The sequence below is a fragment of the Rhagoletis zephyria genome, unplaced genomic scaffold (genome assembly GCF_001687245.7).
Source record: "Rhagoletis zephyria isolate East Lansing unplaced genomic scaffold, Rhagoletis_zephyria_1.1 Rzeph_scaffold_00023, whole genome shotgun sequence".
NCBI classification, from domain to species: Eukaryota; Metazoa; Arthropoda; class Insecta; order Diptera; family Tephritidae; genus Rhagoletis; species Rhagoletis zephyria.
In genome coordinates this window covers 39,536-53,522 of record NW_016157107.1, presented here as the reverse complement: position 1 = coordinate 53,522, position 13,987 = coordinate 39,536, and the positions used below count along the sequence as shown (strand labels likewise).

At 35.0% G+C, this 13,987-nt stretch overlaps 1 protein-coding gene and 1 pseudogene across 5 annotated transcripts in view; both read right to left on the bottom strand.

Moving 5' to 3' along the window:
- beat-VII (Immunoglobulin domain-containing protein beaten path VII) overlaps positions 1–13,668 on the bottom strand; it is a 501,410-nt gene extending 487,742 nt beyond the window's left edge. The window contains exons 1-2 of one of the 5 annotated variants that reach the window (XM_017615650.1): positions 13,585–13,668; positions 12,093–13,167 (exon numbers count right to left, since the gene is read on the bottom strand). In XM_017615650.1, the coding sequence (XP_017471139.1) occupies positions 12,093–12,150 (58 nt within the window). In that variant the 5' untranslated portion in view covers positions 12,151–13,167; positions 13,585–13,668. Of the gene's footprint in view, positions 1–12,092 lie in introns of all 5 variants that reach the window. The other 4 variants (XM_017615668.1, XM_017615654.1, XM_017615658.1 and 1 more) reach the window with 4 other exon arrangements.
- On the bottom strand, positions 4,141–4,890 carry LOC108362617 (60S ribosomal protein L23a pseudogene; annotated as a pseudogene).
- Positions 13,669–13,987: the final 319 nt, after the last annotated feature.

Here is a 13,987-nt window from a genome sequence, read left to right as displayed (position 1 = left end):
ATAAAGAAGGTTCTCATAAGAACTATTTTCCTCTCGGAAGCAGTGGATGGGAAAATCCCTACCACAAAGTACGAAGAAATGCACGCTGACGATGTAGTGTTATTCTTTAATAAATTTTTTCCACAATTCTTTCTTTATTAGTTCATTCATTCCATTAAGTAATGTTATCCATTCAACAGCAACATAATTGTTTAAGCGCACTTCCGAATTGTGCTACCCGTAGCCCGTACGCTCATGCAGTGTTGATGTACTGTCAATCAACTAACCCAAATGTCTGCTTCAACAAATCCAACCTAACTTATGCTTTAATACTCTTCTTGCCACAGCTTTATCGAATTTATGGCAAATGGCAGCAGCCGCCCAATTAATACCCACGAATACGCTATAACAGGGTGGATCACCATGTCATGGCCGATGAGTCGTTTTTGTTGCTGCAGGCAAATTGGAAGTCATGGCTTTGAGTTTTTGCTTACATTTCGCTGGAAGTCTAACTTTTTCTACTTTTTTGAATAACTAATTCCATCATGAATCGATAATAAATAAGCATATATGTATATGTTTCATAGATAGTTACTAAGCAACTTTTGCATACATTTCGTTGTTCAAGTAGTTAATAAAACAAATATAAGAATTTTATTACTTTTAATTCTAAAGGAACTTGGATGTACCTGTTGTAAAATAACATCTAGATACATATACATATTTTAAAACTTACAAACAGCAATGAGTAATACCTCCTAAACGAACACTTATAATATACTAGTATCGCCCAGTTGTCGAAATTCGACATCTTTTTACATATACTTTTGAATTTTACCTGTCACCAATACTAACTATACTATAATATAACGAATTAAGGGAAAACATAAAATTGAATTATGAACGTTAATAGCGGATTGATTAATGCTAATTCTTCCAAGTCTCCTCCAAATTTCCTTAGTAGTGTTTGAAAATAGACCGAAAAAAGACCACGATTTTCATTTATAAAAAATATATATGGGTGTTTCCAGCGGAAGGTCCACCACGACAAAAAAAATAAAAGTTTTATATCTAACGTATTTACAGGCCGATTTGTCTGCTTTTTAAAATATATACTGGCTATGTAAGAAGAATAATGTTTGCATAAATTGGTCTTCCTAGGTGGTGCCAAGGTCGAGCTATTTCGAAAAACCGCATTTATGGTCCGATTTGGTTCGAATTTGGCGCATGTGGTTGAAACATAATAAATCATAGATTTCTAATAAATTGACCCTGAATTGGCGCTGAAGTCAAAATATAAAGTATATTCTACATAAAATACATGTTTTATTTGCGTTGAAAATTCATTTAAAAGCAATATTAACAAAAATATAACGATGGAAATTTATGTCACGTCACGCCACGTCACGTCACGTTTCACACTTGGGGTTGTAAAAGAGAATTGAAACAATTTGCATTAATTCAAAAAACTCTAAAAACAACTAGAATTGCTCCAAATCATATCAAAATAAGTTTCATCAAAATAGCCATCCACAATTCGCAGAGTTTTGCGATTTTGTAAGAAAAGAAAAAATCAACTTCCATTTTTTGTCACGTAACGAACCTCTCTTTAAATGCTTATATTTCAGGACCAAGCAGTTCGATTGATTTAATTTTTCGGTTAAATATAGAGCTAATTACGTGCTATACAATGGCCCAAAAAAGTTAAAGAAAACAAATGGTATTCCTTTTTTGTATCACATTGAAATCGTACGACTGTCACGTGCGCCACCATGGGAATGCCCATATATGTATTTGTACGTATAGATGAGATGCTCATCACTGGCTAATATGTCAAACATATACTGATTCAGACCGTAAATAATTTTTCCATTATATTTGTCTGAGAGCCTCTTGGAGGTTAAAAACTAAATTGCCCACATCTACATAAACTCTTTCTTTTTTCATCAGAATCGTTAACGGTTGAGAAAGTATCTTGAAGGTTTACAACAAAATAAAATATTTCCTTCTCTTTCGGCGGTTTCACACGGGTTTTTATCAAGACTGGGCCAGAGCCCAATATTTTTTCATCACACGATTGGACTACCAAGTTATACCAAATATTATGTTACTAATAGGTGTTCTAAAAGTGAAACACATCTGATCATAAATATGATTTTTTAGGATAGCTCTCAATCCCTATCAGATGATAAACACACTGATCCTTCTAAAAATTTTGTACAAAACAAAAATCATTCAATGCGATTCAGAGCGAAAACGGTTCTCAATTGAATGATTCTTGCGATTTTATATGTGTATAAATGTAGGTGTATAAAATTCCATCACCTTATAATAATTGGTTCTAGAGACAAGCGATATGAGAATTTCAGTTTGTATGGGCGGTGCCACGCCCCCTTTTCCCATTTTCTTCGATTTCTGGCTTCTGATTTTCGATGGAGATGGTGATTTTTCACAATTGTCTCACCTTTTTAATATTTCGAGCACCGAAAAAATTAACTGAACTTGTGCATTTAATATGTAGCTCATTTTGATGGAACGAATTCAAAGTTGGTAAAATGAATCTTCGAATGCTTGTTAAGAACATATCAGCGGTAAACTCTTTTAGACTTTAAGTGCAAAAACAACCATTAGTTTGCAGCTCTCCATAGAAAAATGCTCGTTTATTTCTTCCAGAAAATTTGCAGCAAAAGCAAAGTGCTTTTTCAAGCAACATAAATAATAAAAAAAATATTTCTTGTGATTTTTCTTGAGAGCTGGGTTCTAAGCTTTAAGATAGAGTTTGTGTTTCAGGTTATTAGCTTTAGGGGGGTTTGAACCCGAAAATACATCCCTTGCGTGCGCTAATGGTTGACATGTTTCAGATAATGTTTGATACGCGCCAGAAATTAAAACGAAAAAAAGAGCAATCGTTTTATGGGCAAGTCGCCGAGGCGTTACGTAACAATTGCGATAACATGTTGGAGTATAAATTATTTAAAAATAGGGCTGGCGTTTTTTTCTCGAAAATTGTTAGTTATCTCGAAAACTACTTTCAGTTTTATAACAACAAATTTTAATTATTCAGGCAGGTTCTGCAATTCACTTCCGAGTGAATTTCAGCTCCATCCGATTTTAATTCAAAATAACTTTGTTTGAAGCTCACTCGGAAGTGAATTGCAGAACCTGCCTGAATGAATGGCTTTTGTCTACAACTTACAATTCCTTTTTCTTATTTTACTGGCATTGTAAAAGGGCTTTGCATACAATACATCGAGTTAGATGCTTTTTAGGGAATTCTTATTCCCCATTTCCACCAAGAGCTTAACTGCAGTTAAGAGCCCAGGTATTTAAGTGCAAATCACTTTAATATGGGGTGATCAGCAAAGTTTATTTCTTACTTTTCGCGTTTTGGATCCGATTGCTTGTACTTAATACGAGCACTTACCCTCTTGGAGCTGTAATCTCTTTTAACCTCGCGTTCATTAGCTTGGGATGTAACTATGTAATAATGATGCGCCTAAAAAATGCAGCGGTTTCCATTCTCAAGTGACATACCTAATAACAGTACGACTGGAAATTATAAAAGCGAGTTTTTAGTTTTTAAGCTATAAGTACCAGGTTGACCGAGCTTTGCCCGGAGTGGATATACTTATTGAAGTTTTCAGGATTTGGATACATTTAAAATAATATTTTGGAAGGAAAAATTAGGGTTTCGATATCAATTAAGTAAATTTTTCAATTATTCCGAAATACGGTGGAATCAATATTGAGCATATATGTAATGTGTATATATTTAAAAAAATGCTGATTGAAAGTAACAAAATAAAAATTTTCACTACATAGAAGCGTGGCAACCCTGATGAAAAATATTTTCAGATCAAAGTTCCCAACAATACCTAGGATGTTCTATATAAATTGTGCAGAATCGAATACACTATTATCCTAAGGGATAACATTTTGTATACAGGGAAAGGATTGTTTAAGAACCTTCTCTTGGTACCCAGTAATATTTTACCTTGTTTCTAAGTAAAAAATTAAATGAATATGCGATTTAAATAGGTGGCAACCCTATTAAAAATATTTTTTAACTAGGGATCTTTAAAATACCTTCCATTTTATACCCATACTATGATGTTTTAATTAATTTGTAACTAATTTCGAATAGATGGCAACCTTATACCAGTCTTTTTTTCTTTGAAAAATTCTATACGTAAAAGAAACGAAAAACGCGCAACGTTTATATGATGCCGATCTTGTTAGCAATATCTAGTGCATCGTAGTCGCGCGCCAAGCGAACGTAGGCCTTCTTTTGACCATCAGGTCTCACCAAAATATTGACCTTGGCTACCTTAATGTCATAAAGTTTACGCACAGCAGCACGTACGTGGTTCTTGTTAGCACGCAAGTGCGCCAAGAACACTAACGTGTTGTTATCTTCAATCTTCTCCATGGCTGCTTCAGTAGTCAATGGGTATTTGATGATATTGTAAGCATCCATGCGATTTCTGGTTGGCACCGACTTCCTTGGGTATTTAGGACGGCGTGGCAACACCAGAGTCTTTGGCCGACGGAAGTGCACGTTGGTGCGCACCTAGCGCGTGCGTGTACCAAAAGCACCCTTCACAATCTTAGCTTTCGCTTTCTTGGCCTTCAATAAAGCAACAGCCTTAGCCTTTGCTGTACCCTTTTGCACTTAAGCACCGGGCTTAGCGGCGACCTTCTTGCCTTTAGCGGCGGCGCGAGCCTTCGCGGACAATTTAGCCAAGAGTGATTGTGGCTTCTTGCCAGCGGCAGCCTTCTTCTTAGCATCCTTAGCCTTTGGCAGAGCCAGCTGCTGAAGTTGCCGTTGGCTTCTTCTCTGGCTTCTTGTCGCCGGGTTTGGCGGATTTCTCGGCAGGCTTTTTGGGTGCCATTACTACGAAAAAAAGAAATGGAAAGATAGTGGCTATTCAGATAACCTTAAAATCCAAAACACTATCGGTGTGCAAAATTTCATCAAAATCGTTAGAGCCGTTTCCGAGAACCCTACGGATATATATACAGTGCCGGACAGAAGTATTGGCACAGTGAATTTCTCGCAAAGTTTTTTATCCTAATTTATTTTCGATAATTTTTTATAAAAATATTGTTCATTCCACAATAGAAAACATAATAATAAAATCTCTAAACTTGGTGCAGACCTCAGGAATATTCATTAAATTTGCACACTAATCTGCAACTTTTTATTCAGAACCTGTTATTTTTTAAATTTTTCTTCTGGTAAAGTTTGATTTTTTTCATTTTTTCTTTAAAAAATAAAAAAGCTGAAATGACTAATTAATTTGTCAGAAACTATACGCCCTATCGGAAAGAGAAGCTTTATGCAGAATTTCATTGGCTTTCATTTGCCGTATTTTATATTAAGCTTTTTAAATTGGTTCGTAAGATATACGTGATTAAAAGGAACCAATTTTTGCTTTAAGATGAATAACGGTAAATTGCAAATATCTAGAAAACGTATCCATAGAAAAAAAATCAATTTGATTTTTGGAAACACCGAGCACTTCTACATAGGAACTGGATAGTGGCGTCTGGAGAACAATTTTGCTGTAAACCAGTGTAATTAGTGTTAAATTTTTTGAGTATTAATTAAAAGGAAAAATAAGCGGTGAGAGGTAACGAGATCAACGGAAATAAGGTCAATTGACTTTATTTCCCACCCTTGGGCGAAATAAAGTCAATTGACATTATTACCTTTTCAAAAGCGAAATAAAGTCAACAAAAATTTGGAAATAAAGTCATTGGCGCTATTTCCTCATTCAAATGGAAATAGTGTCAACAATGCTTAAAGTATGTCGATTCATAGAAAAACGTGTTATTCTTACAATGAACATTTCCCCGTAAGTGTTGTTTTTTAATAGATGAAAACGGTTATTTCCAAATCCTCAGTGTTGTGATATTAATCCACACACAATCATGAACTACCACCAATTGATTTTATTTAAAAAATTTAAATTACGAATATGTAAAAACACGATGCGAAAAACTAAACGCCTGCGCACAGCTGGAATACGAGAAATATTAGAAGAAAGAGTGTAGATATGATCCATAACTTGCAAATGCACATGTTTCGTTTCCACAAAAATTAAGCGAACACTATTAAATTGAAGAAACAGTCCATGTTCAAAAACCCCGGAGGAACACTGAAAGAATTCTGTGTTTTAAATTAGCATAGTTTGAATGAATTCGGAATGTCTAAGGTGGAAAAGAAACCAACCTTTCTATAAGGAAACAATTATAGAAAAAGAATTTTCTTACACTGTATTCATGTCTCCGCCAGCAATTTGTGTGGCGCGCTGACTCGGGCCGCCGCGAAGCTTAGCAAATTTAATGTTTGAAAGAGAAATAATGTCAGTGGATTTTATTTCGTTTTTAAAAAGGTAATAATGTCAATTGACTTTATTCCGCAGCAGGGTGGGAAATAAAGTCAATTGACCTTATTTTCGTTGATCTTATTACCTGTCACCAAATAAACACGTAAATATTTCAAACTTTCGAACATAAATTTAAATGAATTTTCCATTAAATGATATTAAAAGTAAAAGTACTTTAGTTCATTTTTGAGTGAACTAAATTAAGAATAAAAGTTTTCATTATATTAAATTAATTTCATTTAGTTTGCACATTTCAGTCCTTTATTTTTAAAATTTTTTTAAAGTGTATAAACTAATGTTTAAAATTAAATTATACGAATAGAAAATATTCTTAATTTTTGTCTATATGTGCTTTGGCTTGTTGATTTATAATTGAAATTAATCAAATAATTAAATTAATCGTTTAATTAAAAAAGTCAAAAATAATTAATAATGATCAGAGATAAAAAAATGAATCATGTAATTAAAATTCATGAATTAGTAAACAATTTCTAATCGACTATTCATCATTAAAAATGTGCTAATATTAATAATTAATTAATAGTCATTATTTAACAGGTCTGGTATAATTGAATATGTACTCGCTTTAATGGTTTAAATATATCCAAAGTAATAATATTTTGTGTACTTTATTGTATCAAACTGTCGAAGTCAAATAAATAAAACCGGGAATAAATCGCTTTGTACTTGGAACAAGTCTGGCCATTTTCCAACTAATTCGCTTTCAGTCAGGAAATTCTAGTTGTAAACAGTATTTTTGGTCAAAAACAGCCGTATGAGTTTCGGAGGGTATATACAATTAAAATAACAGAAAAATCCCTTTCATGACTGTTACTTCCGCTGTTTTAATTTGCGCGTTTTTAACGTCAATTTTTATCTAGAAGAATCTTACAACATTCAGAGGAAGTGGGCATCACAGAGATTTCGAAGGAATAGCGTCTACAAAGCCAAAACATTTCATCCAAGAAGCATTCAATGATTTAATACCATTTCTTCATTCAGAAAGTTCAGAATATGGTAAATCCCCTTTTAGTAGCTGGTCTTTATGCAACAATTTGTTAAGACGCTATGCAAAAATGGGCAATGTTTGTCTCATATTATGAGAAGATGTCGTGAGTATAAGCGAGAGTTTTCGACTGACCTCAAATAGGAACATTAAAAAGGATTCTAATTTCTTAAATTCAATGAACGATTTGGAACTACGCAGGTAGACTCCATTTTTTGAAATTACTAAAAATATTCTGGAAATTTATACGCCGAAATGCTGGAGAGCCTTATTGTAGTATGTAATATGTTCATCAAAGTACACTACCTACACAGTCATCGTGACAAATACCAATATAATCTTGAGTCACATAGGGAAGAACAAGCGGAGCGGTTTCACCGTGACCTGTTTGGCCTATGGAGGAGGTTTACCCAGGCAGATGGGATCGTCGTATGATAGCTAACTACTACTGGGGATGTCCTGTGATAGTTCTACTACACCTCATTCACGAAAAACGCGAGAAAAATGTGTTTATGTACATAAGAACGTAATAAACTTAATTTTGATGCAAATTTGTGTTTCTCTGTAAAATTCAAAATTTCGAAAACAAAATAAAACTGTTTTCTGTTGATGTTATCAGTAAAAGCTTTATAAATATGCATTGGTTTATAACAAGATAATCTGATTGTACCATGATGTTGAAATTTTCGTAGAAAATATTTACAGATGAGTGCAAGGAAACAAGTTTTATTATTTTAAAAAAGGTTTTAAGGATAATTTTATATGATGGTATTTGATTGAATTTCTATTGCACAAGTTAATTTGTTTTACACTTCTCGGCATATACAGCTACCGAAATTTTGTAGTAAAATTTGTATTATTGCCTCCTATGTGTGAAGTTCGGTTTATTTAAGTTTATCATTCACTTTATCGTTTTGTTTTGCATAAGTAAAAATCATGTTGAGAAGTAGATCTTAAAATCCTCAGTGGTATTAGTAGGTAGTTACTCTAAAAGAAGGTATTTTGTTCCTTGTATAACGATTTTGTTCGCACGGTGAGAACGAATTTTCAAATACCGCCAGTCGAAATGAGCCAACTTAATGAGCAAAGAATGTTTCTACTTCTGGATATTAAATTTTCCCAAAGTGAAAAGATTTTATTTGTTTTCCAAAGCTATACGCTTTTTACTTTAAAGGAAAGATTCTTTGCGCCAAGGGCAGGTTTGCCACGGAAGCCGGGTGACTCTCCAATATTTATGGTGGGCACTTGGATCAAAAATATTCAAGTTTTTTTTCCACTGAAAATAGCATTTTTCAATTCTTTCTACAAAATTTGTAATTGTTGTAAAATGCTAAAAACGAAGTTGTGCCATAAACTGGGCTGTGGTTTAGCGATGTATTTCTTCACCCTAAGTACCAAAACTGTGTTTATTATTTATTGTGAACTTTTACTTGTGGCAGAGAGATTCTAAAACATTTCAATTTTTACGGTAAATCATGCTGTTCCTAGTAGCTAACCGTTAGATATGTCATTTGCACTACCCTTTTGGGGTTTGTTTATTATTTATTATTTTCATAGCCGTCGGGATTCTTAAAGGAACTTCATATATTCTGCTGTCCGATTACTTCGGGAGTTAACTAACTAATTTTCATGCCACAAAAATTCATTTCAGTTATTCTTACGGGCTCTTCTTCAGATAGATCAATGCCACTGGATATTATGGGATATAATTACGGTGACCGTATTAACCAACATCAAGTAAGGGACATTTTTTTCGAAATGATTTGGGAATATGTGCATACAACTTTTATGATAAAAGTACCTTACACATATCGTAATTTAACCCAAATTGTCCCAGATTAAGTTTTTTTAGATTTTTTGGTTTCATCTATATACAGGGTAAAAGTAGCTTTAAAGTAAAGGAAAAGAGATGACTAAAACTTTGGGAGTAGTATAGTTCTTCCGATATCGGCCGTTGCCATATGGCAACATGGGTCGTATTCCAGATGGATTGTTAGAGGACAGTATTTGGTTAAAATATGAAATAATAGAAACATTGTTTATAAGTTTTAATACATTTATTGATGATATATGCATATTCTACGAGCAAAGCGGATGAAGAAGTTGATTTTTAGTATGAAAAGTAGCAAAACATTTCAAACATAAATCCACATCACATTTTTCACAGGCTACTCCTCCTATAGTTTTACATGCTGCACCAACAGAAGGACAGTAACGGCCTTTATGCATGTAAAATAATGCTGGGAGTCACTTGGGATTTGTCACCTGCTCTGATGCATTGGTGCTACACAGCAATAGTCAGCCCAATACTGCTCTATGGCGCTTTGGTGTGCTGGAATGCCGCAAAAAAGTCCTTATGTCTCGGGCCAATGGAGACGGTTCAACGCCTAGCGGCACTGTGCATGGCGGGAGCGCTGAGGTCCACTTCGACGGCTGTTCTTTAAAAACCCCTTAGTTTACCGCCCATTGGCCGATTCGCGGAAAACCGTGCTGTGAAATCCGCACGTAGATTGACGGTCATAGGAAAATTCAATTTCAGAACCTTTGGGCACCGCTTAATTGGGGTGGGAAGCACCAGCAGCATAGACTTCATGGCACCTAGCTTTAAGTTGAAACGAACTTTTTGCACAAAGATTGAGGAGGGATGGCACAAGGGAATGAAGCCATAGATCCCTAAACATTTTCATGAACGGCTCTAAAATGGTTAGGGGAGTGGGTGCCGGGATTTACTGCCGGGAACTGAACGTCAGGTGGACAGCAAGGCTACCTGACCATTGCAGCAAATTTCAAGCAGAGGCTTTCGCAATGAGGATAACTGCAGAGCTAGCCTTCACCGAAACGATAACCAATTCAAAATTACACTTATTTCAGGCGGAAATTAAGGCAGTTTCCTCATATAGTATTTCATGAATAAACGTCCTTCGCAGCCGAGAAGCCATCGACAAGCTAGATGCTGACAAAAGCCTACATATCTATTGGGTGCCCTGTCACAAGGGAATCTAGGGTAATGAAATAGCAGATGAGAATGCAAAAAAACGCCACTAGTCTTCCCTAAAACAGACAAACTACATTTGTGTACCACTTCAACACTGGGACAATGAAATATACGATAATCTGATTAGGCAGTTCAGAGCTAGATGGAATGATTTAACCGCCTGCAAAACTGCAAAAATACATACAACGTATTTTGCGTTGCCATATAGCAACACGGAGCCAATTTGGGCTAACGAGCATATCAACGCTTTCTATAAATTCATGCTTACTTCTTCATATATTACATTTGGATGTTTTTTTGCCACTTTTAATTTTGTTTAAAGAACACACTTGCATTACACTCGATAGACAGCAAGGATCTGACGGAAGCGTAAGCGTTATGAAAGATACACCTTTTAGGAATTAGTTAACGTTCATATAAGCATTTTTAAGTAAGCGGTTTTTGTTTTACACCCTCTTAAACATGATGTATGGCAATACGGGGTCAATTTGGCCCGTTAATAATATTATTTATATTTATTTACCAGTAAATAATATTATTTAATTAAATAAGATCCCCTGCTGTAGCGAAAAATTAAGCCAAATCCTTTTCATGGACTTCGCCATCCATTGCTACCAAAATGCGTTTACCATAATTCATACTGCATGACGAAGCCAAAACACAGTGGTTCAAAATTGGAATTTAATGTTCATTATGCAATTTTTACTAAAAATCAAAAAAAAATATTTATTTTGGTAAACATTTTCTTATAAGTACATAAGTATAATGTGCACCAGGGCTTTTATTGTTCTCTTTCAGTGGAACTGGAAACTCAGCGTGCAACACGATCCTGGGCACAACTTTCCCTGTGCTTTATAGATTGTACAAAGAATACGGATTAAATAGAAACCCTTAGCTGGGGTGCAAACCAAACTGGCGAAGGTTTTCATTATATTTTATAAGGGACATTTTTATTTTTCATATTCTGCTTTTAAAAATTCACCTCTGAAAAATGCAGAGCCGATTTAAAAACCAGTTTAAGAAATAAAAGACAAAAGGCGTCCTTTATTTTGAAAAAAATTATAAAGGACAGACGGCTAAAATAAAGACCGTCCTTTAAAATAAAGGACGGATGGTCACCGTAGCCATAATATAACTAGGAGAAATAATAAAACGGTTTTTATTACGAAAGTAAATAGCTTCTATATATTTAAGTTTTTACCACACCTTCATTGGTGTAGATTTCTATTGAAAATTTTTGACACTGGAGCAGACGGAAGCTGAATAGTTCATTTTGCACATATAATTATTTATTATAAAATATTAAATATTGTTTGTAATAACGGTAGTTAAAATTATAAAGGAACAACTTAAGATATGAAAATACTTATAAACTAAAAGCTATTATAATCGCATACAGCAAAAAGTTTTACCCTTATTTCATAGAGCGAAAATGAAGAAAAACATATTGCACATTAATTCTTTTACTGGGGTATATCCCATATGCACCAATACCAAATTATTTTCTTATGTTTTTCGACTTTACCGTATTTTGATGAATTATCCGCCATACAATGGCATGTCTGAAAACTTCAAATTGCTTGCAAACAAACCACTAGCAAAGTTAAATAACAAGCTTACGAAAAGTAAACAAACTCGCTGGAATTTTAAGCTATATGTTTTTAGGTACGTACATACATACATATGGACAACTGGTAAAGAAAACAAGATTTACACTTACTTATTGGCTTGCTTGCTAATAATCCTAGGCATAAAACGATTATCCAAAAGTTATACATTTTCAGTTCGTAGTCTCGGTAGCGGGTCGGTGGAATCGTTTTGCTGTATTGTTGATTGGCGCTGAAGCTGGTGCAATGCAAAAAGTATCTAAGTTATTGCCTTTGTTCGAAGATTTCACAAGCAAATATATTACAAAAATAATTTTGTTGATACAACTTTGTTGATATTTGGATTGGTTTGGTTTGGGATGATTATCTTCACAATTTTTTAAGGGTGGGACCGCTTTCGCGAAAAACCATTTGGGAATAGCTATTTTACGCGAGTTTTTTTTTCGTATAAGAACGTTAGTGACTAAATTATTTTGCTTAACAATTTTTTTTATATTTTTGTTGCTGTGCCTTTGTTTTGATTGTGCCAGTTAAGAACAGATCAAAACGGGCTGGAATTTACCAAAAGTGTGGAACTACAGGGGTTGTGCTGCTAAATCGATGGGAATTCAAACACGCTTCTGTTACTTTTACATTTTCAATACACTCATATTTAATAATGTGCGTGATATAACCATCAACTGCTTGAGGTCATTATTTCCTCTACTGTACGTACGTATGTTTGTATGTATATTGATCTAATTTTTCTTCGCATACAAATATTCATGTATACGTGTATACATATGTATGTATGTACGAGCTGAAGCAGAGTAAAACTGCTTATTAAAATAGCAAATCGCGTGATACAAAATATTTCGAAATCTTACTTCTTTTACAATAACTCGTATCCAAATTCACCACTCGTTCACTTCTTTTCATTTATAAAAGTAAAACTGGAAACTATTTCACTTTGCCTGCCCCTTTGTAAGCAAAACACTGCATTTTTAAAGGTACAACTGCTATTGGTACTCCCAGGAGTGGTGAACCAATTTATTCACGATTTAACACTTCCGTTGAGCAAACACTGACACACCAAGGGAACGTGTAAGTTTCACTTGATTTTGAGGGCGCCACTCAAGCGTTTTTCTTAATCTCTCCTCTCAACCCCATTCACCAAAACAGCTGCGTAAAAAGACAAAAAACCTCCGTCTACCCACGGTAAACGCAGAAAGTAATTAAAATTTGGCAACAACAAACACTCAACCACGTCAATGCCGAAGGTGTGGAAAGCGCGACGTAAAATTTCCTTTTCCGGATAAGTCGGTTATTTCCGTCAAATACAAATGACGGGCACGACAATCAGCAAAGCGAAACTTTAAAGTGGCAGGTAAAGATGTCTCACTACCCACTGTGGTGGCACGCACCCACCATCAGTGACACAATAGATGCTTTGAGAGTGAATTTCCGCGCTTTCACCTGAAGCGCGTTTTAAACCAGCGCTAATCGCGGTTTTGCCGTCGCTAATCTAATGCTTCACTTCACTTCTGCACTCACACTTTCTGATCACATTGTGCATGCGTATGTACATATTTAGGTTTTGTTGTTGCTGTTGCAAATGTCACTCACCACTTTCACTGCTCTTTTCTCAATACTAGGTGTGTGTAGATTACTAGCACGCGCGCACTTGTTGTGCCCATCTGAAGCGTTTACCCTAGACTGACGGTCGCAAGAACCGTTTCAGAAAATTTTTCAGCAATGTACACGCAACACTTTCTGTTACGCCAACACCAGCGGCAGCAACACCAACACATAAATCTATAGCAATATTCCACCCACTTCTAATTGTGCGGGAGTTGCTCAGCGTCGCTCTCACCGCGGCTCGGAATGCTCAAAAGAGCGTAGTTACAAGCAGGATAAAGAGAGCCCAAGAAAGTCCTTTCAGTTTTTGGGACAAACATTCGTTGTTGACCAGCATTAAGCTTTTATTTCTTGTGCGGGAAAGTTTACTATCAGAAACATTTGTTGCTTC